The sequence below is a fragment of the Tachypleus tridentatus genome, chromosome 12 (assembly GCF_004210375.1).
Source record: "Tachypleus tridentatus isolate NWPU-2018 chromosome 12, ASM421037v1, whole genome shotgun sequence".
Lineage (NCBI taxonomy): Eukaryota > Metazoa > Arthropoda > Merostomata > Xiphosura > Limulidae > Tachypleus > Tachypleus tridentatus.
This window is the reverse complement of record NC_134836.1, coordinates 53,571,437-53,597,838: the sequence shown is the minus strand read 5'-3', so window position 1 is coordinate 53,597,838 and position 26,402 is coordinate 53,571,437. Positions and strand designations below refer to the sequence as shown.

At 33.6% G+C, this 26,402-nt stretch overlaps 1 protein-coding gene across 6 annotated transcripts in view; it reads right to left on the bottom strand.

Moving 5' to 3' along the window:
- Positions 1-4,025: 4,025 nt before the first annotated feature.
- The window catches only part of LOC143233343 (protein c-ets-1-A-like), an 88,975-nt gene continuing 66,598 nt past the window's right edge, over positions 4,026-26,402 (bottom strand). For 3 of the 6 annotated variants that reach the window (XM_076469500.1, XM_076469497.1, XM_076469502.1), the window contains 4 exons: positions 22,076-22,270; positions 13,593-13,823; positions 10,712-11,041; positions 4,026-6,822 (listed from right to left, as the gene is read on the bottom strand). In XM_076469500.1, the coding sequence (XP_076325615.1) occupies positions 6,482-6,822; positions 10,712-11,041; positions 13,593-13,823; positions 22,076-22,270 (1,097 nt within the window). In that variant the 3' untranslated portion in view covers positions 4,026-6,481. The remainder of the gene's footprint in view (positions 6,823-10,711; positions 11,042-13,592; positions 13,824-22,075; positions 22,271-26,402) is intronic. The other 3 variants (XM_076469501.1, XM_076469498.1, XM_076469499.1) reach the window with 2 other exon arrangements.

Genomic DNA, 26,402 nt, shown 5'->3' with positions numbered 1-26,402 from the left:
TTCTTGTAACAGTTATAAACACTGGTAAGATTGCTTGAGTGAGTTATCCACCACTATGCCAAGAACATTTGATTCAGTCTCACTACTGAATGGGTTTCCATTCCTAATTATGGTAACCCAAAGACTAGCATTTATTATATCTAAATGGAAATGCTTGTCTATTTTACAGATTTCTAAAAGTCATTCCCTAGTAGTTCAACATCTTAAATACGATTAGAAAACAGGCCTATATAATTACTAAAGTCTGCCGGACACAAACCACTAACTTGGGGTTTTTTTTATTTGCTGTTATTTTGGGGGGTTAGGATACATTTATCGTGCTTCGTGTTAAATAAAACAATTTGTTGTGAATATCTAAAATGTGTTGTATGATCTACTTATACATGAATAAATAAAAAGAATGATTTTTATTAATGTTTCGCACATCAAACAATAATGGAACTCCTGCTTATACGATACTGAAAAAAAACCTTTATTACGCAATGTGTTGCCTTTAGCCTCGCGAAATTTTTATCCTTTGTGCATGTAGATTTGCAGTAGGGGGCACGATTTTTCCGTTTCGTCTCCATTTCCCGTTATGGAGAAATTTGTTTTTCTCCATTCTCAGGGTGCAGATACGACGTCATAAATTTTTCCATAACGGGAATCTTGCCGTGGCAATGAATGTGAAGGTTTTGAACCCAGAACAAACGTTATTTACTTTTATTATGTAAGTAGAAACTCGTAAACTTTTGTGTCACTTTAATGGAGCTTTCTAGATGCAAGTCTGTCGTGTTTACAATAGTTCTTTATCAGAGAACAATAACAGTTTTAGCACAGATGACGCCATCTTACTATCAAGTCATATTTATCTCTTTTAATATTTCATATATGCTAAATCAAAACACAACAAATATCCACTCGGTTTATAAATATTGGAACAGTGCAATATAAAACTGAAGAATTATTCTTTTTTACCAAATAACAAATGGAGAATTAACAGCCTTGTGTAACATTGGTGACAGTGAACTATATTACTAATACGTAACAGTTTGGTTCGAGTTTCGCGCAGTGCTACACGAGGATCACCTTTGCTAGGCGTCCCTACTTTAGCAGTGAAAGACTAGAGGGAAGGTATACCAACCTTTAACTCTTGGGTTACTTTTTTACCAAAGAAGTGTAGGATTGACTGTTACATTATAACGCGAGTACATTTGGTTGAACGGCGATTTGAACCCACGACTCCCAGATTGCGAGTCAAGCGCCCTAACCACATGACCATTCTTGGTCTGTTATAAATAATAGGCTAACGCTTAATGGCAAGACTATTGGTTATTTCAGTGCTGATAATTTATGTATAAAGAACGCATATCGATCATATATTTCAATGTAACCCTATATAGAAATATCAAATGATCTTATTTATTTAGCAAACTTTTCTAAGCCACTGATTATACCCCTACTTGTATATTGAAAGGAAATAAGAAAAGGGAAGGACTTAAGTACTGAACCATTAGGTACTCTAAGAGTACAGTTCAACCGGGCCTCTTGCTATTCAAACACCCTGCAATCCAATTAACAAATATTTTCTCGCAACACCTACGGAGATGGATTTCTTTACCAATCTTTTGTATAGTATCTTAAAATATTTTTGGAATGTCTACATACACCCAGTTTACAATATTTATATTATCTGGAAAATAAATAATTAGCCAAATATAAAAAAGTTTACAAATTATTAAAGCTATCCTTCTCTAGGGTGAATAGCTCCTGTTGTCTTCCTTTTGTGACAGTGTGTTTCATTAAATGATATTTGAAGCTTCTATATTCAGTTTTTCTAGACCTTTCCATTATCGGATTAAGACTAATCTATCTATATACAAGTAAAGTCAAAACCTTTCAAAAAAGAAAGTGTAAAAATGCATAATATCAATCTTTCGGAAACGATGAAAACAGGATAGTAGCGATGACATTTACATCACCCTTAGGGAATAACTGTAACGTATTACGATGTATCACAATTATAGTTTCCGAGGTTTATAGTGTAGTGACTGTAGCAAACCAACAATAGTATATTGCCTCCCTGTGTTGCGTTGGTTATATTTTATAAGATCGAGAGCAGATTTTCTATAAATTTCAGCTAAGGCAATAATACTAGTATTTTACAAAAACGCATTGTACATTGTTGATTCTTATGCTCGAGAATCTACAAATTAAGGGAATAGACGGGACTTTCGCAATATACATTTAACAATATAAATTATATGCTTTTCTAAACATACGATATTAAATTTGTCACAAGAACATATTTTGTTCACTTTGTTTTGGAAGGATTGGTATTAACCATCTTTGCTCTTACCTCCTTTCTGGAAAAGCTTTTCTTGTTTGCTTAATTTTTAATGCAGTGTTTCACAAAGCGTAGAAAAGTTGTATTTAAAATTGTTTAGAAATACAGTGAGGTTCTAACTGCAATATTTATTATCTATTACTGATTGGTAGTTCCGATTCTAAAGTTTTTAAAGGATTGCCGAATTTCTGTAACAAAGCTGACTTCGAGGGGTAATGATAAAAGCGTTTACACAAGAATTATGATTTTTTAAAAAGATTACAACTAGTTACTAACAATGTTTATAATAGCGGATACTCCGTTTGAAGCTATGTTACCACAGTAAATTGTTTGACACATTTTTTTTTTCTAATTTCTTTTATATCCAACCCCCTTATTCTTTTGTTGTTGTTTGTAATCACCCTCGCCATCTACCGGTTTAAAGTTGTAACATTTTTCCTATTTTCTCTTTCGTGTTCTTAATAAGCCAAGTAATTTTCTTTTATATACACTTTATTGTACTTGAAACAAACATTACATTTATAATAAGTTTAATACGGAATAAAGTTTTCTTTTGCAATGAATATTAAATTTTATCTTATATCTTAAGTTTCTCATTTTTGTACAGGCGTTTTTAAAAGGAAAACCGTAAACCTAAGAATAATCCGAGGATCGCGGGTTCGAATCCCCGTCACAACAAATATGCCCGCCCTTTCAGCCGTGTGAGCGTTATAAAGTCTCGGTCAATCCCACTATTCGTTGGTAAAAGAGTAGCCCAAGAGTTGGCGGTGGGTGGCGATGACTAGCTGCCTTCCCTCTCGTCTTACACTGCAAAATTAGGACGGCGAGCGCAGATAGCCCTCGTGTAGCTTCGCACGAAATTCAAAAACAAACAAATCTAAAAATTATATCGTTTGTCTGCTTTATCCTTAAATATGTTGTTTATGGTATGCTTTGACACACTAATCCTGTATTTATAGTAAATTAGCCTATAAAACTTTCAGAGAGATCTTGGACACTTCACTGAAACAGTGAGAATGTAAGTGTACCCAACTGATATTAAAACACGCGTTTCTTATTAACCTAAATTTCATAAAAGTTGTGATGGTTTTAATAACGAATTTTCTATAATTCAGTTGTGCACATTCCGAAAATAATGTTCATTATTTTCTATCAGGAAAAAGGTTTATTTTTAATTCTTTTTACGAGTCTGGAAAAAAAACAATCTTACTAAGATCAAATTATTATTTCGTTTACCACAAGGAACATTTATTATTATTGAGTTCTAGAACCATCAATAAGACTCGCGTCGCGATTGGTCTAGAGAAATCTATAGTCAGTGGTTGTGTTTTAGGCATAACAAAATGTGACCCTACTTCAATAAAAATGATCCACTAACTGAAAAAGTACATATGATATGTGAAAAACAAGAACTGTACGTGATGGAGAAAAATGGATAAAATTTTCAGATACAGTTTAAAGGTATTACTGTCGAACATTTTATATTTCATCCGCAGTTTTAGTTACAACGATTAACAACATTAAATGCATATTTCACAAGTCTAATTAAGTTTCGATATTAAAATAAATTCAATAACGTTGATAGGTTCCAATTATATAAAATTATTTGTTCATTTTAACTGAAAACTATTGGAATTCAAAAGCATACAAGTTATTAATCTAAATACGAATATCACAAGCAATAATAAAACAACAAGAATAAATCTGAAATTTCCTTTATTTCAAATTTTAAATGAACTTATAAACTGCCGTCTCAAAATGATTACTTGAAGCTTATATATATCACTGTTTTTTTACAACTTACTTTAAATAAGCAAAGGCACTGAATTTTACTTAATTTTTGATTGAGCACAACAACGAATCCTTTTCTACACTAAAAAAATTAACTAGTATATTTTTTATTCCACTGAAACGTAAATACTTTTATCTGAGCAGATTTAAAACAAGAGTGTAGTAATACAAAATTTCTCAAACGTATTTACAGCATACCTACGCAACAGCTGGCTAAGTAGTGCGATTTATTCCTCAGAGCAAAAATTAATAAATAAGAAAAAGACCGGTCATAATATTTAAAAAAAACAAACACGTTTCATTACCAACTTGAGACCTTTGTCGAAACATATATAACATCTTTCAAATACACCCACGCTTAATATTAGAGCTATTGGTACGAATAGACTCAATTCTTAACTACTACCACTACTATAAAAGAAATAGAACATTTATACCAGCAACAAAACTTTTGTTTTTCGAAATATCTACAAAAACTAATTTCATTAAAGTATTACTTTATGATTCTGTGCTATCACATCTCTAGAATCCGTTTCTAATGCTTTATGGTGACACGAGTTTTATTGTCGTACGCTTCCACACTTTTACCACACTGACTGCAATTATGTAAAAAGAAAACAACGCATACACGTTTACTGTAACATTAAAAAAACACCTATAATATACGTGTTTTAGTTTAAACCTTGTTTAGTATTCCATACACTTAACAACACGGGATATTTTAAACTATCAAAATATATCATTTATTTAACAATTATTAAGTAATCAACTATAATAGTTAAATTCATAAGAAAATAGAGTTTGGAAATATTACCGAATGGATTAGCGCCCAACTCGACAGCATTTAACATGTTTATGTTAAACCTAATTATAGTGTTACACTTCTTTGGTTTAACTTTTGGGAAGGCTCCCTTCTCTATACATTTTCATATAAAAATAATTATATGTTGTAACATTGAAATGCTTAAAGTGCACAATGCAGTACTTTTGAAATGAAAGACAGTAATTTATAATCAAAATAGCATACTGTTGTAAAAAACTTAGGCAAACTGGCTTCACATAATGATGTGAATTAATACTAATGTGATTAGTGTTATACATTCAAAACAAAAACTGTGAAAATAGGTTTTAGTAAAGTTAAAAGGAGACAACCAATTTTTTTTTTTAAATGCGTTTGACATTCTCTCAGTCTTGCAAATTCATTCAAAAAGCGGAATCTCCAACGCTTACATAGCTGCAAATGGTATAAATACATACAATATTGTTCAAAGGCACATAGGAAAATGTTTGAAGAGTCAAGTAGGAACACATCTCTTGTTCTCAACATTTGTTTTTATCATAATTATTAAAACTACGAACCAAACAGATAAGCGGGAGTGCAAAAATAATCAAAACATTAGAATACTATAATATTTAGTGATCTTTAAAAGTCAATTGTTCTAACGATTTCCACGATGTACATCTTAATGTTAAAAAAAAAAGAAAAAAGAAGAGATCCTTTGGAAAACCTAATCCAGGCAGAAGATAATATCCATATTTACATAATGATTTTATGCCACTCCAATGAGCATTGGTATCTATGGTGGCGACACGGTTTAATTGAAACATATTGTTAAAAGTTAGAATAACAATATTGAAGAAAAAATTAACTAGAATAATTACAGTGAAACCAGATCAACTAAAACACAACTGAAACCAAATCTTAATCGTTTGAAATACTTTCTTCGTCTTATTGATAAAGTGTAACCCAATCTTTTAAGTAATGAAAAGTCGAACTATCTAACGTTAATTTTATCACATAACCCTCACTTCAAATATGTCGTTATAAAGAATACTGAAATTCACGAGTTATTTATTTATACATGTAACGTTCTGAAATACACTTGTGACAGATTTAACAGACTAGTACAGTGTAATTACGTAACTTACAAAATTTTATTGTCAACCAATGTAGTTCTAAAGAAACTGTGCATAGAGTTAGGGAGTTAATAATTGAAGGCACTTATCTGATCGCTTTAACGACTGAACAAATACTTTGTAAGAGTGTTGTGTCTGTGAATTTGTCGTGTGTGTTTAATTACTCTCCACTTTCAATGTAATACTAAAGAAATTGGTGCTGTGATTTGTAACCAATCACAGAGACAATAACTTTGTATTAGATTCAAACGTTATTAGGGTATGACAGTAAAAAACAAAACAGATGTCTTTAAATCTTCCTGGACTAATAACAGTCGCGAAGAAAACAAAATTTTCCAATCCATATTGTTCTTCAATTACAGGAGAAATTTTTTTTTTGTCAATAAAAACAAAGTGAAGTTAAAAAAAATGTATATGCAACAGGTCGACCAAATCGCTGTTGATTTTTTATTCGTCATTTCTTTTCTCTGGACTGAAGTCAACAATAGCATGTAGCTCTTCGGGTGTGTAACCCAACAGGCACTGGAGATCACACACGAAACGGTACACGTAACGCTTACCAGCGGTTTTGTGAATAATGTTTTTATCATAATAATATCTCAGCCCACGACTTAACTTTTCATAGTTCATTTTCGGTTTGTTTTTTCGAATGCCCCAACGACGGGCTACTTCATCTGGGTCAGTTAGTTTAAACTCCCAGCCGTCACCAGTCCAGCTGATGAATCCCTGGCAAGTCTTGTCCGTCAGAAGTTCCAGTAGGAACTGCCACAACTGAATTGGTCCACTCCCTAAAAAAATAAAATTGTAAACAAAAAAACAATAACATTTATTTTATAAATATATAGTTAACACTGAACAAATAAAATGTTTTCAAATTAAAGTTTTAAAACAAATTTTGGTAACACAATTTTGTTTGTTAACTAAACTTTAAAACGTGATTATTACGTTATTAACCAGAATAAAGTAAAATAAGTGAAAATTTGGTTGGCAAAATACTAATGAAGTGTCCGATAAAGCTTCACCTAACATGAATAATTCGTAGTCATATGAATAAAGCTTGCATGGTAGTACCACAACCTGAATACGAGACTCTAAGAACCTTGGGTTTTAACACTAGAAAACACTTGTACCTTTTATAAAATGTACGGTGGCTAAAAACACCAGTTTGATGCAGCAAATATGAGAGAGAATGCAACAAGGGGATTCCTAAAAATGCTAAAAATTGTTTTGTTTTTGTCTTTGAATTTCGCGCAAAGCTACTCGAGGGCTATCTGCGCTAGCCGTTCCTAATTTTGCAGTATAAGACTAGAGGGAAGGCAACTAGTCATCACCACCCACCGCCAACTCTTGGGCTACTCTTTTACCAAAGAATAGTGAGATTGACCGTCACATTATAACGCCCCCACGGCTGAAAAAGCGAGCATGTTTGGTTAATCCGTGACCCTCGGATTACGAGCTGCACGTCTTAACCCACCTGGCCATGCCGAGGCCCGCTAAAAATATACATTTAATTTTTGTTCTTCCCAAATACACCAGCAGAAGTAACAGCTGACAATTAACTGAAAGTGACAAACAGTACCAACACATGACACTGAAATAACAGAAGAGAAAAATTTTCCATAATTATTTATGAAATAATGAAAATAATTACAAGACAACAGACTTTGATATTTTGGGCATTGCATTATCGTCACAAAATAAAGGCGACAACATAAGGATTACGTTGGAAAGACAATGTTCTGCATAAATATAAGGCGTTATTTTTCTACCTAACGAAAAATCATTCTGGAAGACAATTTTCTGGGAATAAATAATTCCATAACATAAATGCTACATACGTGGTTTAAAAATATTTGCGGTATTATATTTTTCCCCTAAAATGCGATTGACTGATGAAGGTTCCGAGTTCTTGGTAATATAATTAAAAACAAAAACATGAAATGTGAAATGCTTATGAAATAATATAGAGCTAAGGTAATTTTATTTGTTTGTTCTAAATTTCGCGCAGAGCTATTCGAGATATATCTGTGTTAGCCATCCACCGCCAACTCGTGGGCTACGCTGTAACAACGAATAGTTGAAATGACATTCACGTTATGACACTCATATAGATGAAAGGGCGAAGTGGGATTCGAACCCACAACTATTATACTATGATTCAGTTGTCGTAACAATCATTTCATAGTACATCCTTGTGCAAATTAATTGAAATAAATGGTGATTTTACAATATTTTCACAGCATGGCGGACAGTGTAGGCTCGCTGGACCCGTTGATTTCCTTTAATAGTCATTTTTTCACACAGACGGCGTCATTAGCTGTGTTTTGCAGTACGGTCGATCTATTTTTGGGATATATGACGAATATTACGTCATTCGAAATTGCGTTAGAAGGGCAAGGAAACCAGTCAAAAACAACTTCTTACCAACTCAATGAAGAAAAAACGGTATCAGATGGGTCTGAAATACAAGAACTGGACGCAAGAACAATGGAGGAAGGTGTTATTCATTGACGAGACTCATTTCTTCCTGCAGGGTCAAAGAAGTCTGCATGTTCGCAGGTCTCCAGGTGAGAAACGTCGAGAATCTCACATCAGTCAGTTCGTAAAACATCTCTTGAAGAAGATGTTTTGGGGCTTTTTCAGCTACTATGGCGTCGGAGGCTTACATATCGTAGAAGGTATGATGCGAGGACCACAGTATATCGAAGTTTTGCAGAGAAGAGTCGTTCCAGAATTGAAAAAGAGATTTCCAGATGGATCTAGCATTTTTCAGCAAGATTTGGCTCCATGCCACACATCAAAACTTGTGAAGAATTTTATGACTACAACGCGAATAAAGGTGCTGGACTGGAGTGGAATCTCTCTGGACTTAAATCCTATTGAACATTTTTGGGCGATTTGTAAAGAAAGACTTCGGGAAAAGACTGTACTACGAAAGATAAGCTAATTTAGGCCATAATTGAGGTGTGGTACCGCGATCCAAAAATTAGTAAAGATTGCAGTCAACTCGTGGACTCGATGCCAAAGCGGATTAATGATCTTCTGAAAAATAAAGGTTGGTCATATGATGTATTAATTTGTGAGTAATTTTTGGATTCTCAGAAATAAAATGCAAAAAATTTAAAAAATCGTAATTTTCCGTCTTGTTTCAATTAATTTGCACAAGGGTGCAGTTTTAAGAACTGTGAATGCTTAAAGAATGGTGATAAATGTTAACATATTTATTTAATTAACGTTAATGAGATTTCAGGCTTTTCTCTATCAGAAACCTTTCCTAAAGAATTTACGACTGAAGAATACTGTTCGAAGTTTGCTGAGGTCAAGTGAATAACAGCGAAAATATGAAACGTTAAAAGAAGGTATCGAATCTAGGTTGTCGTAGTTAAACAAACCAGCATTCGTCGTTTTTTGTGACCATTATCCTTGAAACTTTGTGATTTGGCAATTTTTGTAACTGATAAAAAAAATTTCGGTTTCTGTTTAATAATTCATAATGTTCATTAAAATTAATTAGTCGCAGATGGACAATTTTGAAGTAATTTATTAACAAATATTTTCAACACTAGATCACTAGATTACACTACAAAATTGCAAGATAAAAAACGGAAAAAAATATTTTAATTGTTAATTAAAACAACATAACGGATAGTTCAAGTCTATTCTGAATTTAAATCATTAACATATGAGGCAGCATCATACAGATTTGTAATTTATTTTGTTGTCCAGTGTGATGGGACTTGTTGTGGAAATAACCTTGCCAGCAATCAAATCCAGAAATAAACTATGATCCGGCATGGTCAGGTAGTTAAGGCATTCAACTCGTAATCTGAGGGTCGCATGTTCAAATCCCCGTCACACCAAACATGCCCTCTCATCCGTGGGGGCGTTATAATGTTACGATCAATCCCACTATTCGTTGGTAAAAGAGTAGCCCAAAAGTTGGCGATGGGTGGTGATGACTAGCTGCCTTTCCTCTCGTCTTACACTGCTAAATTTGGGAGGGCTAGTGCAGATAGCCCTGGAGTAGCTTCGCACGAAATTCAAAACAAACAAAAAAACTATGAGAACAGATATTGCTGGTAATTCAGTCAATAGCTAGCGGTAATTCGTTCCTCAATATAGAGAAAGGGTTTTGAAGGAACCATGACAACAACTAAATACATAGTTATTTCAGAATTACTGAAGTCTGATATTAGATAGAGTTGAGTTATGATTCTTGGAACTGATCCAGTTAGATGTTCAAGGAACTGATTTAATGGTTAAACTTCAAGAAAAATTTGATACTTTTAAAATACTGTATTTTATTTACAGAATTAATTTAGCAGAACTATTATCCCAATGTACAAGTTACTCTAAGGAAGGTCTTATATTTCCAGTCGCTGAACAGATAAAGGTAAAATAGCTGGAAACTGTGTAATATCATCTAGAAAGGAGAGTTCCAATTGGTGTTTCTTCTGCTGAGAGAAGTTAAGATTATGAACAACAGTAAATTATCAAATTTTATTAATTATATAATAATATGAAAATACTGATTATTTTCTAATTGGTTTATAAGATTACACAGTTTTAAAAATAAAATTACTTTCTCTGACTTTGCCAATTTTCCTTTTTTGTGCTTGTTAAAATGATGACAGATTATGCCATATGGATTAGAAGCTTCCAAATCTTGTTACATACCTGAGTAACCTGAGAGAACAGCAGATTGTATGATTGGCTTGTTATCATCACTTCCTGTTAAAGGGCCCTGGCTGTGATTCTGAGTTTGGATTTGGCTTTCCTGATTTAGAGCAGAATTTGAGTCACGAACAGAGAGTCCTGCAAAGGCTGGGTGGAGATGGTGGTTATTATGGATAAATGAACCACTTATAGGCCTGGGGCATCCTGCCAGTTCAGATGACCAGTGATCAGTTGGGCTCTGGAGAGAGCCTGGAACAGTTTGGAAAGGTGGCTCATAATGATGTGGCACATAGCCTTCAGAAGAAAGTAACTCGTGAGAGTACCGAACTACTAAAGAAACAATATTTAAATACAGAGAGATATATTAAATACACATTTACAAATTTTAACTGAAAAAAGAAAGAGTTATTCTTTTATTACACACAATACCAATATCTTGTTTATTATATAACCTGAAGAACATTTGGTTTAGAAAAAAATAATCTTTTAGATTTTCTTAAAATTTGCTTTAATATGATATAACCAAATTAATTTCGTGATTTTAAACAATTCTCGACAAATCACACTATTAATACAATTACAGCAACAACAACAACTGTCACTAGATATCTTATCTTATGATGATATCATATTTAGATAAAAAAAAAAACACTTGCCAACATGACAACATTTATACCTCTACACAAGACAACGTAACTTACACTGCTTTGTTGTTTATAATATGCATGAATCAGAGACAAACATTACTTAGATCTATCATACACATTTCTCATTCTTTCATAGTAGATAACTAAAATGTTTTATAGTTGAGAGAAACTTATAAGAATGGTAGTTTTTAATGACTGTTTTTTCATCTCTTACTTCAAAACTAGAAACTAATTTGGGTTAATAATGATATCACTGGATCCCATACTCTTAAAAATAAAAAAATAAAATTGTTAAAATTTGTTTTTACTAAGGTTTTCTTGATGTGATAAATGGTTACAGTCACATCATATAGGAACTTCCATTACAAACATGGATAAACTTGTTCAAAACTACATACATTTACACCAAAGAAATGCTAAGGTTATTTTTGTGCTTCAAGTAAGAAATAAGTTACAGCACAATGAACTTAAAACTAAAGTTTAATGCCAATCATTAAACCCAATTTGTTGTGAGACATAGCTGCAGCTAGAACTTTCACCTAACCCTAAAAATGAGCTTTAATCTCATACTTGACATATTATTAAAAAAACAAACAAATTGGTCTAACAGAAGCTATGATAGTCCTTAGTATTTGAAGTGCATTTTGTGGTTTTTAAGGTTTCCTTAATCTTGTCAAACATAAGTTTAATTCGGCATTGAAGGATCGATTTATTTTTTAGATTCTACTATCTAGCAAATATTTTGAATCAGCTTCAGACAAGAATGAGAACTAATTAAAGCATGATGATTTCAGTGTTACATCTTCATCAAATAATATTAAGACTTACTTCAGTATATTGCTTACTTTGTTCACATAATATCCATTGCACAACTCCAGTGATTTTTGCTGGTGGTGATAAATATAACACTAAGTTATGTAAACAGGTATTTTATTAAAATATAATATCACTAATAACTATCAGTTACCTAGTTGTAATTGTTGTTTCCAAAGTATTGTCACTAAGACAGTGGGTTATTTTTATCATAATTATTTGGTAGTTTTGTGATTAGAACTATTTCTGGAGGAAAGAGCTGCTAACTAACACATTTAGTCATTTTAACACAGTCTGGCCACAAACTAAGACTTAATTTTTCAGATTTCAATAAGCCACCAAATTAGTTAATTATTGTTTTCTCCTGTGATCTTCCTTTTACACAATATAAATATTAGGTGCCAATTCATATTTGGGACTTTCTTAACGAAGTTTAGGATATGCCAATATTCCTTTCCATAAATCAAACTTAAATGATTGGCTTAAACATTCCAAAAAAAAAAAAAAATCACTTATGTTAAACAATGAGGGCAAAACATTTTTCAACCCCAGAATCACTTGGTACAGGCAATCAATTTTATATCTTTATATTAGCAAAATGTTGTTGCCTTACATATGTAGTTTTGTTCATAGTGCTTTTATACTAATGTCCCTCTTGACATATTGTCATCTGGTATTTTCAGTGGGTTGGTAAGAGTGACAACTGTCATTATGTATCACTTGAAATGTAAAAAAAAATCAAGTTTTTGTTATTACCTAAGTAATATTTGAAATGATGCTGCAATATCTATTCTTTTGTATAACTACTACTTTACATGTTACAACTGAAACAGAAAATTGAGTGGCACGTACTCTGAAACTAACATCTTTCTAATCTGGTAATGTAAATATTGTAAAACTTCAGTGGTAACAAATGTCAATGAAGCTATCTACATCTTATTACAGTGTTTGTCTTCCATGGAATGTCAGAAAGAACTGAAGTGTGAAAAAAAAATATACCATAAATTACCATCTCTGGTATCTTGTTAGTATAATTCAATGTATTACTTAAATCTAAGGTACTATATTTATATAGAAGTTCATGTTTTGTGTGTGTGTGTGTGTGTGTGTGTGTGTTTATAGACAGATATCACTGTGCATAAGTAATGATAACTTTGAATACCTATTTACAACAACTGAGATTTGATAATTTGTATCCATTTTTTTTTCCAGGTTCATATTTTACATGGCAATAAACAGGAAAAGTTTCTGGAGTTGCACTGTTTAATTATTTAACTTATTTGAGATTTTTGGATAAGAGCAAGAGCGGAATACACTAGTAAGTATGGTGTATTACTGTAGGAACATGTTTGTTTTCACAAAATACAGTCTACAACTTTGAAACATGTGATATCCTATTAAAATATCAGAACTGTACTTACATCTAGTGTAACTTTTTGTGGGAAAGGTAGGCTGATAGCTGTTTTCTGAAACCATAAGAGGTGTAGAGGGGCTTGGGTAAAACTCTGGACTAGCATCCACACAGCCTGGATGAGGAGTACTAGCCTCTAACCCATATTCTTGAGCATCATCAAACTGTTGATTTAAACCTATCTCTTCATGGTTCATGTCATTCAGTGTGTGTATTGACTTGGTGAAGTGGTTATACCCACCTAGAAGAAGGAACAAAGTACACAGGCAAATTTGTAAAACATATAGTATTCAATATTATTTTTAAAAATAACACTTCAGCAAATAAAAAACAATGTTTAAACTCTTTAGGTGTCTTCTGTAATAAAATCAAATATGAACAGTTGATCATATTTGATAACCTCAAGAGTATGAATAAAAAAACCTTCAGTCAGGAACTGTTTACTTGGTCTAGGCCAAGCAACAAGTAACTAAAGAAAAATGGTAAAATCTTTGTGTTTTCCATAAAGCAGTCATGGCTGTGTATGTAGTTTACCCCCCTCCTCAAACAAAATAAGTTTTGACATAATTAATCAAACTACAAAATGCTAAATGTTAGAAATGTAACTTAAAACATCTATTTTTCAATGTCTTAAAAATCCGTTTTTATAAACAAGATGTTTTTAAATTTGCAAAATCAGTCTGTTCTTTGGTCATTTTTAGCACCAAGGTGCATGATAATCTATCTGCATTTTGATAACTGTGGGGAATCCAGTCCCAAATTTTAGCATTAAGTCCATACACTTACTGCTAACCTACTGAGGATCCAAATGCTATAAAAAATTTTAAACACATTTGAAGAAGCATATTCATAAAAATAATTTACTGTCAACCAACAAGTTATCAGAGTATTAATATCCATGAAATTTAATGGAGCCATTAATGAAAAAAAACAACAAAAAACATATTATCAAGTCATACATTAACATTAAAAAGGGAAAACGTCTTACCATTTATACTGAGATAGGAACAAGCAATAACGAAGATATGAAAAAGGATCTGTTATGTATTATAATTTATCTCGGACAAGTCCCCAATTTATTATGTGTTATATATGTTATATATTACAATTTCAAATAGGCAAAAATTTTAATTTTCAATTTGGAAGTTAATTGAATTCTGATATGCACAAAATTTATGCTATTTGCCAATAAAACTGATACACAGAATTTTCCTTCTTAACTAAAATGTTTTAAAATATAAACAATAATATAATTCATAAGTGGTTATTACAAATAACCATTTATATATATGAATTTTACAAACTTACATACCATATTAAGTCTTCTGTCTGGTCTAGAACTGAGTATTTTATAGAAGGTCCAAATCCATGACAAGCAAATTAATTGTGAATTGTTACTGGTGTACCTCGCTAAAGTTAGCTGGCTTCTTTTTTTGGCTGGCCTCAAACCAGTTACAAGCTCACTTCTTACTGAGAATGATATTTAATGTCCTCATAGAAATAATAACATCTGATGTAATTCACTGAAGTTCAATGGTTTGTAACGTTCAAAATCTAAAGATGTTTCTAGTAAAATTCTGTAGTTTTCTGGTTAATAAGCATAAATCACAACTACAGCTTCCAAGGCTTGTAGTATACTGACTGTATCTGACCAACAATAACAACTGTGTCTTGGCTAGCTAGCTTTTATATGAATCACCTTCAACAACATTCTAAATTTCACCAGTAAACCAAATGTTGTTGATTCTTGCTCTTGAGGATCTTCTACAAATTTTAAAGAACAGGCAGGTCTTGCACAATACACATCACATGCACAAAACATAGATAAACTAAATGTATAACAGTAAATTTGTTAAGGTTTTTCCAATAATTTCTCATTCAGCTAACCTAATTTTACATTTCATTGTCCACTTTTCAGTGTTTGTCCCCTTTTTATATGACATTGTTTTCTTTCATTATATCTTTATATGGCTGATCTTTTTCATCTCACTTAGGTCCATTTTGTAGATATGTGTTGCTCAAATACCAACACAATCGTATATGATGTAGCAAATTCTATATATATATATATATTATGATTAAGGTTGTATTTATCATTTACTTTTAACAATTAGTTTATGTATTAATGTTTAGTTGCATTAAAACACTAACCTTTTACATAAGCATTTGTATTATGAACAAATATCTGGGTGTATGACAAAACTGACACCAGCTTCCCTAGTGGTGACATACTGATACTATTAATGTAGTAGAAGAGTATTATATAAATTTATGATCACATGAGGTGCACTCTTGTGACCTACTCTATTAATAAAAATCTTGCCAGAAGCTTCACCAGGAAAGAGAGAGAGGGTTACAGATAATTATTCAAATAAATTGTTTTTATTGTTGAAACATGATTGTAGTGGCTGTTCATTTTACACTGTTACAATTAGATAACCAGGGTAGCAGAGAAGAGGGCTTATCTGTATAAGTAGTCCCCTATGGGGGGGGGGATAAACTGCTCTTGGTAGGTCACACCACTGTGATGAAGTCTAAAAGTAAGTAGTCAGGGTTGCTAAACAGGACTAGGGCATCGGATTTTGTATTCCTTGGCTTCCTTGAAAACTAGGGGACGCTATATTTGAAACTGTATTCGTACATTTCAAGTATTAAGTACAAAAATTTCTTCTGAGAATGTTCAATACCTCTTCAAACCTATTAAACTCCTTTTATTATTCTAAATACATTTTCAGTTTACAACATTTAATGCATTCATATATTTAATAAAAAACGGTATAAAACGAATATATTTGCGACCTCAAGCGGCTGTTAGAGTAAGATGAATGCTGCACATGGTAGCATATCCTTACACACAAAGTATTTTATGAAATAAAAGCATGCTGGAAACAAATTAAAACATTAATTTATGTTAGATTTGAAAGAACTGTACAAGAAAAAAAAAAGGAAGTTCATGATAAATTACATTAATTTAGTTTCGTATCTGTTTCTTTGTTCCATCAACAGTTTAAAAACCAATCATTCTTATGGTTCACTTAATGAAACAAAAGCATAAGCTATATTGTTCTTAAATTATTAAACAAAAGCATCTAAATTATAAATTATAGTCTCGTGCTACCAACCAGTAACTTTACACTTTATAGTTTCTACTTTCCAGTATTACCTATGGAACAAAGAATATACTAGGCCTAAATCCCAGTGATTAAAGTAGATAACGAAACAAAACATGCGATGCGACATAATAGTAAAAAACAAACAAAGTATCTATACATATACATATTATATGTATAAGCTGGGGTAACCGTAACTGGGATAGAAGTTATGTAAATTCACGATTAATGAAAGGTTATTTTTGGACATGAAAAGTTGTTTCGTTTAAACATAATTTTAAAAAACAACAACCAAAACGCCCATAAAAACAAGAAAACACAAAATATGAAATCGTAAGTTTGCACGTATCTCCTCATGGACCCAACAAACTTTCATGGCAAATTTGGTGAAGTTCAATCAGCAGGGGTGAAGAGTAGTGGTAAAAAATAAACTGCATAAATACCCATAAAAACATGAAATGGAAAATTTGTATTTTTCCATGTGTCTAATGAACTTCCATACCAATTTTGGTGAAGATCCATCCATACGCTGCAATGTTTTTACATGGGCTTACAACAGACAGTACTATTACATTTATATAGATGGCACCAGTGCTTTAGATCCGCGTGTGACGTATTTCATGTCGTCATATTGCTCCCTGAAAATAAAGAATGAAGTTCTTCGTGACGGGAAACGAAAGTTAAACGGGAAAATGGTGATCCCTATTGAAAATCTACACGCACACAGGATTAAAGATTTCGCGAAATTAGGGGTTGCACATTGCAAAATAAAACGTTTTTACAGTATCATATAAACAAGAGTTCCATTATATTATGTCAAGGTAAATACTTGTTAAAATATGTACGTATTTGTATATCCCTTTGGAGATCACCTGCACTTTGAAACCTCTAATACTGATATTAATAGAGGAGACTCAGTTAAAACCTTGAACTATAATTCAGTCATTTTATTTTGTTAGTTATTATTATTTGTTTGTTTGTTTGTTTTTGTTTTGGAATTTCGCACAAAGCTACTCGAGGGTTATCTGTGCTAGCCGTCCCTAATTTAGCAGTGTAAGACTAGAGGGAAGGTAGCTAATCATCACCAGCCACCAACAACTCTTGGGCTACTCTTTTACCAACGAATAGTGGGATTGACCGTCACATTATACACCCCCACGGCTGGGAGAGCGAGCATGTTTAGCGCGACGCGGGCTCGAACCCGCGACCCTCGGATTACGAGTCGCACGCCTTACGCGCTAAGCCATGCCGGGCCCCTATTATTATTTAATAACTCTTTTAGAGGATGCAGAAAATACTGGAAAATACAATCCACAACACATTTGAAAAAGGTCTGAACTCAGGAAAACATTTTTTTTTGTTTGATTTCTTTTCGTTTGTTAATCGACTGTTGCGTGAAGTTGTCACGCAACATTGTCCAATATTGTCAGGCCAATATTGTTGTCAGAGTCAAACATTTGCAAACATTACGGTTATGATCAACAATGATCGGATTTGCATTGAAGTGAAACCTACTCAGTATTAAAGATTCTTGAATTTACAAAGTCTAGTTGACGATTCTGATATACATACTTGTCTATAGCGCGAGTTCCACGCTTTTGATATAGGATTTTAATTTCATATTTAACGTAGTCTAAATTAAGAGGCAAATATAATGGCCCGCTTTAACAACTAGGGCTACATCTTATCTCACGTTTTTGACGCTCATTAACATTAAAAATCACATGATTTTGAGTGGTTATCATAACCACGTTAAATGTTTTAATTAATTACATACAGTTTACTAAAAAAAAACAAAAAAAAACAGTTATCTTACCTAAGCGACGTCTCAAGAAATTGCTCCTCGGCAGTCTAACAACCTAACAAGTTACGACTTTAATTGCTGTCTTAATGGCGACATGTTATACCCCCAAAACCACGTGGTAGTCACTATTGCACTACAGTAATAATTTCTCATTAGTCTGCACACGAAAAGAAGACGTAAGCTGCCAAATATGTTAATGAATGCTGTTAGTTAGCACTAGGGAATGCTAAAATAACATAAGCGCCCACGATTATGATTACAAAAGAAAACTAAAAACGCTCGAAAAAACTGTTAAAAACCAAAACATTAGAGGCATTTTCTGTGTGCAAACGTTCCAGATACAGGCTTTCAATACACAGTATTGAAACACATCTTTCTCCGAGAAGTATTCTGAAAGTTATGGCTACATGTAGTATACCTAGAGAAAACTTTAGTACATTCCGAGAAACGGGCGTGTTGACGACTGTTATTATTTCACAACCAGCTTAACTTGATAGAAGTTTATTAAACGGTGTCGAATTTAATATATGATAACGAAGCCCCTTTGTATTTAACTTTTTTGTACCTTATCAAGAGGAATTGTCACGAAATGCATATATTGAAAAAAAATTCAAATTACAGCAGCATAGTACCAGCCAGTTAAAAGAAAGTATTGTTTGTTTGTCCGTCATTGAATTTCGCGCAAAGCTACACGAGGGCTATCTGCACTAGCCGTCCCTAATTTTGCAGTGTAAGACTAGGGGGAAGGCAGCTAGTCATCACCACCCACCGTCAACTCTTGGGCTACTTTTTTTACCAACGAATAGTGGGATTGACCGCACATTATAACGTCCCCACGGCTGAAAGGGCGAGCATGTTTGGTGCGACAAGGATTCGAACCCGCAACCCTCAGATTACGAGTCGAACGCCTTAACCCACCTGGCCATGTCGGGCCAAAAGAAAGTATAATTTATATGACTGACAATGGCATTTAGTTCCAGAAATAATTAAATCACAAACACTAATATATAAAAACCATTGTTTCTTAAACATTTTAGACAGAGCTGTTTTCCTACTTGTCTGTGATACTTTAAGCTCTCAACCCAACCCAAATATACGTACATCATTTAAAAATAATAATCCAGCATGTCACTGTCGGTAAATTTGAAAAATTAGTGTTCCACAGATTCAAACAGATATGCATTTAGTAAATATATACAATAACGTAAACTATGCTAATTATCGAATGGCAAAGATGTACGCCTGGTATGTGTATTAACACTTCTGCCAAAAGAAAGCAGAGAACAACGTTTCTACTTTCTTATGTAAAAGTGTTAATACCCATACCAGCCGTCCTGAGATAAATGTTTATTTCAAGTGGGTTTTTCGTCATCACGAAAGACACGTGCGTTATACATCACTCACTCTCTTGCTTCCATTCCTACCTTCTCCAGAGGATAGATTTCGCGCCATCCCTAAGATGTTGATCCAAACTATAAGCCTATGACAAATTAAGATAAATCATTCTGAACACAGGTCTTAATATGTTAGGCTAAGTTGCAGCTTTGAACGCCACGAGTGTCATACGTGACACATGAGTTACAAAAAATTAGAAGTTGTAGTACTCTCAGCGAGACGAAAATCTTGTTACATAGCGTGCTCTAGTCACACTTTTAACACAGCTCATGGTCACATATAATGGTACAATTACAGACCCTCAAATGAAAGTTAACTTTCAGCCAATGAGTGGATAAATGACCTATTAACTACTATAAAAAACAACAACATAACAATGGAATATGACAATAGCCACCACAAACAAGTCGGTCGATCTTTGTTGTTTTGGAATGTCCATGCAAAACAGACAACACACCAACCATACTTTAAAATGACAGAATTTTAATAGTCCACGGAAATATTAAAACACACTGAAACTATAAGGTAATACTCTTTAGAAGGATTAAGACAGGCCATAATAATACACAAACTATCAGGTAATACTCTTTAGAAGGATTAAGACAGGCCATAATAATACACAAACTATCAGGTAATACTCTTTAGAAGGGTTAAGACAGGCCATAATAATACACTGAAACTATCAGGTAATACTCTTTAGAAGGATTAAGACAGGACATAATAATACACTGGAACTATCAGGTAATACTCTTTAGAAGGATTAAGACAGGCCATAATAATACACTGAAACTATCAGGTAATACTCTTTAGAAGGATTACGACAGGCCATAATACACTGAAACTATCAGGTAATACTCTTTAGAAGGATTACGACAGGCCATAATAATACACTGAAACTATCAGGTAATACTCTTTAGAAGGATTAAGACAGGCCATAATAATACACAAACTATCGGGTAATACTCTTTAGAAGGATTAAGACAGGCCATAATAATACACTGGAACTATCAGGTAATACTCTTTAGAAGGATTAAGACAGGCCATAATAATACACTGAAACTATCAGGTAATACTCTTCAGAAGGATTAAGACAGGCCATAATAATACACTGAAACTATCAGGTAATACTCTTTAGAAGGATTACGACAGGCCATAATACACTGAAACTATCAGGTAATACTCTTTAGAAGGATTAAGACAGGCCATAATACACTGAAACTATCAGGTAATACTCTTTAGAAGGATTAAGACAGGCCATAATACACTGAAACTATCAGGTAATACTCTTTAGAAGGATTAAGACAGGCCATAATACACTGAAACTATCAGGTAATACTCTTTAGAAGGATTAAGACAGGATTAAGACTGTCAGGTAATACTCTTAGGGTTAAGACAGGCCATAATACACTGAAACTATCAGGTAATACTCTTTAGAAGGATTAAGACAGGCCATAATACACTGAAACTATCAGGTAATACTCTTTAGAAGGATTAAGACAGGCCATAATAATACACTGAAACTATCAGGTAATACTCTTTAGAAGGATTAAGACAGGCCATAATACACTGAAACTATCAGGTAATACTCTTTAGAAGGATTAAGACAGGCCATAATACACTGAAACTATCAGGTAATACTCTTTAGAAGGATTAAGACAGGCCATAATAATTTTATGCTGCCTTAGAAACTTAATTGTACTAGTACTTCTGCGAAACATTCTTTCGTTACTTTACGTTACAGTCTGTATTATTATAAAGCTGTTTAAGTACAAACTAATTAGAGTCGCAGAGTAAATACACTGAAATAAACTAGTTTTTGATCTTGAATGTAAATAAGTCAACTAAATTCAAGCACTTAAACTTTCATTAACAAGGAATACCTCTATGTCGGGTGTAGCCTAAAGAGCCTGGGTTGTGAATCCGAGAGTTAACGCGTCCAGTTGCAACAGTACCGCGCATTGCACTTTTGGATCATGGGTGGGTTCTGGAAGCGACTATCAGATTTTACTATCTGGTCAGATTAAAGTAGTCAACGAGTTGGCAATGGATGCTTCGGGACTAACCGCCTTACGTCTGACAACAAACAGCAATAAATGACGCACAGTTAACCCTCTATGTATCTTCACACTAAAATGCTAAAAGGACAACAAATAACGTGTGAAAGTAATGGTAGTGAAACCATACCTTCTATATAATGCTGGCCACTTGAGGCTGGGATACCATTTGATACTGTGCTGTTGTTCATGACAGGAATAACCTTTGTTTCTGGCAACGGATAGTTGCTTCCTTGTTGAAAAAAATCGTCAAATTCCGGCATACAAAGCGATTCATATAAATTTGAAGGGACGTTTTCTAGTTTAACTCTTTCCTTATCCACTTCTACAAAAAGGATAAAAAAACGTTTTTAATACATTCAGGTTCAAGATTTTTGTTCATGAAACTACTGAATCTTTATAAACTCACCTCAACATTCAATTTTAGAAATTCATAGTTTTATTACCTAATGTAGCTGCTCGGAAACTATGTTTCGAATGAATCAGTTTTTATCAGCACAAGGCCATAGTAAATGAAACTCCAAAGTAATACTAAATAACAGAGAAAAGGCCGGTTTAATATTCCAATAACGTACAAACAAACCCTATAATTAAGGCTCTAAATCACACTGTTATACTCTTTTTAAAACCACATGAAATAAACGGGTTTTTTTTCGGAGGGGTCTAATACTTGATTTTTTTTTGTACGATATACTATCCATGGAAAACCAAATATTTTCTCTAGGAAACTTGAACACTCTTCAAGAGTAGTTAAATTCACCCACTTTGCACTTATTAAAACATTTAAATTTGATAACCTAGAGACAAACATTTCAACTGGAGCGGTTCTCTATTAAACTCGACTTCAGTGACTTCGAAGGTGTTTTGGTTACACAATATTGCACACTTGAACACTTTTAAGAAATGTCCACACTTGTCCAGTATTCTCAAACTAATCCAGTTGCACAGTTAGCGGCACATAACTGTCACATCTCTTCAAAATTTGTTTTGAATATGGTATCAAAATCTAATTATTCCTATACTGTTTATTAAATATTTCTAAATTGCAAGCGATTATAAAATATTACATTCTCTCCAACGTAACCTCCCTCATATATCATCAGTTGAACCTCTGTGGCATCACTTTTGATTGTAATTACAATAGTCTTGATATATGAAAAAACACAATTTTATAGTTAAAGTAACATATTCCATGTGTGTCAAAATGTTTTCTAAGATATAATATATATAAATACAAGATAATTCTACGCAATTTACCAACTCTTTTGCGTCTTAGTTTGAGATTTTCAATTGCACGGAACGAGAGTGTAGCCTTATACAAAAACATAACCGACACTTGTTGGAAGCTTCGCTGTAATATCTTTAGTAAACAGTTTTATTGAAAAGTATTAAATTATTCACCATTAACAATGATAAAAAAACTATTTGTTTGGTAAGTACAAAATTATGGCAAAGAAAATTTAAAAACATTTTATAAAACATGGCAAACATTTGTTGTACTTGAATTATATCCACCACGGATGCTTTTTAATATCTAGCAGAACAAGTTCTACTTTATATCCTCATGATTGTTTGTTTTCTTTTTCGAATTTCGCGCAAAGCTACTTGAGGGCTATCTGCGCTAGCCATCCCTAATTTAGCAGTGTAAGACTAGAGGGAAGGCAGCTAGTCATTACCACCCACCGCCAACTCTTGGGCTACTTTTTTACCAACGAATAATGGGATTGACCGAAACATTATCACACCCCTACGACTGAAAGGGCGAGCATTTTTGGTGCGATAGGGGATGCGAACCCGCGACCCTCAATTTACAAGTCGAACTCCTTAACCCATCTGGCCATGCCGGGGCCATTTCCTCATGACAAAACAGTTTTACCACACTGACCTTGTTTTGTTTTCTGAATTTCGCGCAAAGCAGCACGATCGTTATCTGTACTATCCATATCTAATTTAGCAATGTAACACGAGACAGAAGGCAGTTAGTCATCACCCACCGCCAACTCTTAAGCTACTCTCTTACCAACGAATAGTGGGATTGACTGTAACGTACTAACGCCCCCCACGTCTGAAAGAGCGAGCATCTTTTGTTTCACGGGAGTTCAAATTTGTGATTCTTAGATGGGAAATCAAACGTCCTAACCACAAGAACATGCTACGCCTATTTGAATGTCAGTCTGGTGCAAGTGAATGCAGCCCACTTTGTTTATGCGATATTATAAAAAAATGTTCTTAAAAATAAATCGTTAACTTCACTTAGAGCTTTTCAATTTCCTGATGACACTACGGGCTTAAATCCAGTAAAGAACCTTTGTGAAATGAAGAATGGCTAGAGAAACGAAAATTACACCAATCGAAAAGGTATTAACTCAAGTATGACGAAATGTTACCAAATGTTATCAAACTTCGTCGTTATTCGACGAATACACGTACGGAATCTGCTGAAACCTATTGCAATGGTGACTCGAAGAATTGGAGTTATTTGTATATATTGGTTTTGGTTTTCTTCATTTGAACAATGGAGGAAGGGTTTGGTTTGAATTTCGTCCAAAGCTACACGAGAGCTATCTGCTAGCCGTCCCGAATTTAACAGTGTAAGACTAGAGGGAAGGCAGCCAGTCATAACCACCCATCATCAACTCTTGGGCTAATCTTTTACCAATTGGCCGTCACACTATAACTCCCCCACGGCTGAAAGGGCGAGCATGTTTAGTGTGACGGGGATTCGAACCCCCAACCTTCGGATTACGAGTCGAATGCCTTAACCACCTGGCCGTGCCATGATGAACAATGGAGGAAGTACGGTATGTTGATAAACTAAATCTCGCATCACCTGTCCACGAACCACCTCTCGCAATCAGAACTACCGAAGAACTAAAGTAAAGTTTACTCTAGTTGTCATTTATGCCACAGGTGAAAGAGAAGTCGTACACTGATTCTCTAGTCATTGATTGATATTTTGATGTACAGGGCAGAAAGAAAAATAAAACGAGGGGAAGAAGGTGTGAAAGGAAACGTTACACTGTGACATTCAGTATAGAATTATATCAGCTTTTACGTCCCGGTACACAGGATGCCCCATATGAGTAATATACCAAAGGAATGTTTACACAGTTACGAGAGATTTGATAAACACAGAGTACCGGATGGAAAATTTAGAACTGGGAATTATGATATGTTTGTGACTTATCTAAGTCGGTCACATAAACACCCGCATCAAATAAATTCAAACTCAGAATCGGAACAAAACTTTTCTTTACATATTTAGTTGTTAGTTACAATTACCATCGATTGGGAAGATTTCTGTGATACACAATATCTGTGTGAAAATACCTTTGAAGAGCAGGTGTTACAATTTGACATTTGTGAAACGACCTGTGTTTAACATCTTCAGAAAATTAGGGCCAATAATTAACAGGTCATATATAAGCTGAAAAGGTAAAACCTAAGATTCAAGAACGTTGCCAAGAGATACTTAAATTCTGGTCTTCTTAGATTCGATTACTAGATGACGCAGACTGTAGAATTTTGAATGCTGAAATCAATAGGCGCAGTGTTCGGTATGTTTTGGTATGGAATACCATGAAAAACGTTTCGTTCTCCTACTCGCTAAGATATGACTAGAAACCTTGTTTCAGTGGAACAGTATTCTGTTGGCCTCGTTTCTGGACGGATACCCCCTTTTGATTACGTTGCTTACTGTTGCCCGAGTCACGTGAACGGCTTTTGCCATTGACCTTTGTGCTTGTAGATCCTAAACTGTCAGAAGACACAGCGCTTTTCTTATCAAGGCTGGAATACGACTTGCCTTCAACTCCCTTTCTAGATAGTTCTGATAACCCGAGTTCATCTATATAGCCTTGTTTTCAGACATTATGAAGAACAAGGCTTACCCACGTCTCGAAAATTCGAAATCTTTGATCTGAACACACCATTACGATCAGAATGTACGAATAAGTTAAATCAGAAAAGGCTGTTACATACCCTTATCAAAGTTTGATCAATTTTTAACAGCTTTAAAATTTCTACAAAATGACAATATCAAAATGTAAGTATGAAATACAGACTTACTGCTACTTTATATCGGTTATAATTGTCACGTGATTTTGCGACTTGCATAATCAAAATCGTTTTGCTATTACTGAATAATGTAATTTCAGTATGAATTCAAAGTACACGTGCTTTGGTTTACTGATAAAATATAAACATTGTTAGATATACACGACTTCTCACTTTAAGTTTAATACGAGAGTATTATTTAGTTTATATTGTGCAAGCGTTAAAGCAAGTTAATAAAAGTAAAAGTAGAAGCGTAAAAATGTGAAATTTTACTTCTTGCGAGCTTAGCCTAATGGGTGATTTCTAATGTCAGTTTCACGACTTGTATTGTAATAACAAGGATAGAGGAGAATAATTTGTTTTGTCAATTTAGTTCTAGAGTGCAAACTTTTGAGAAAAAA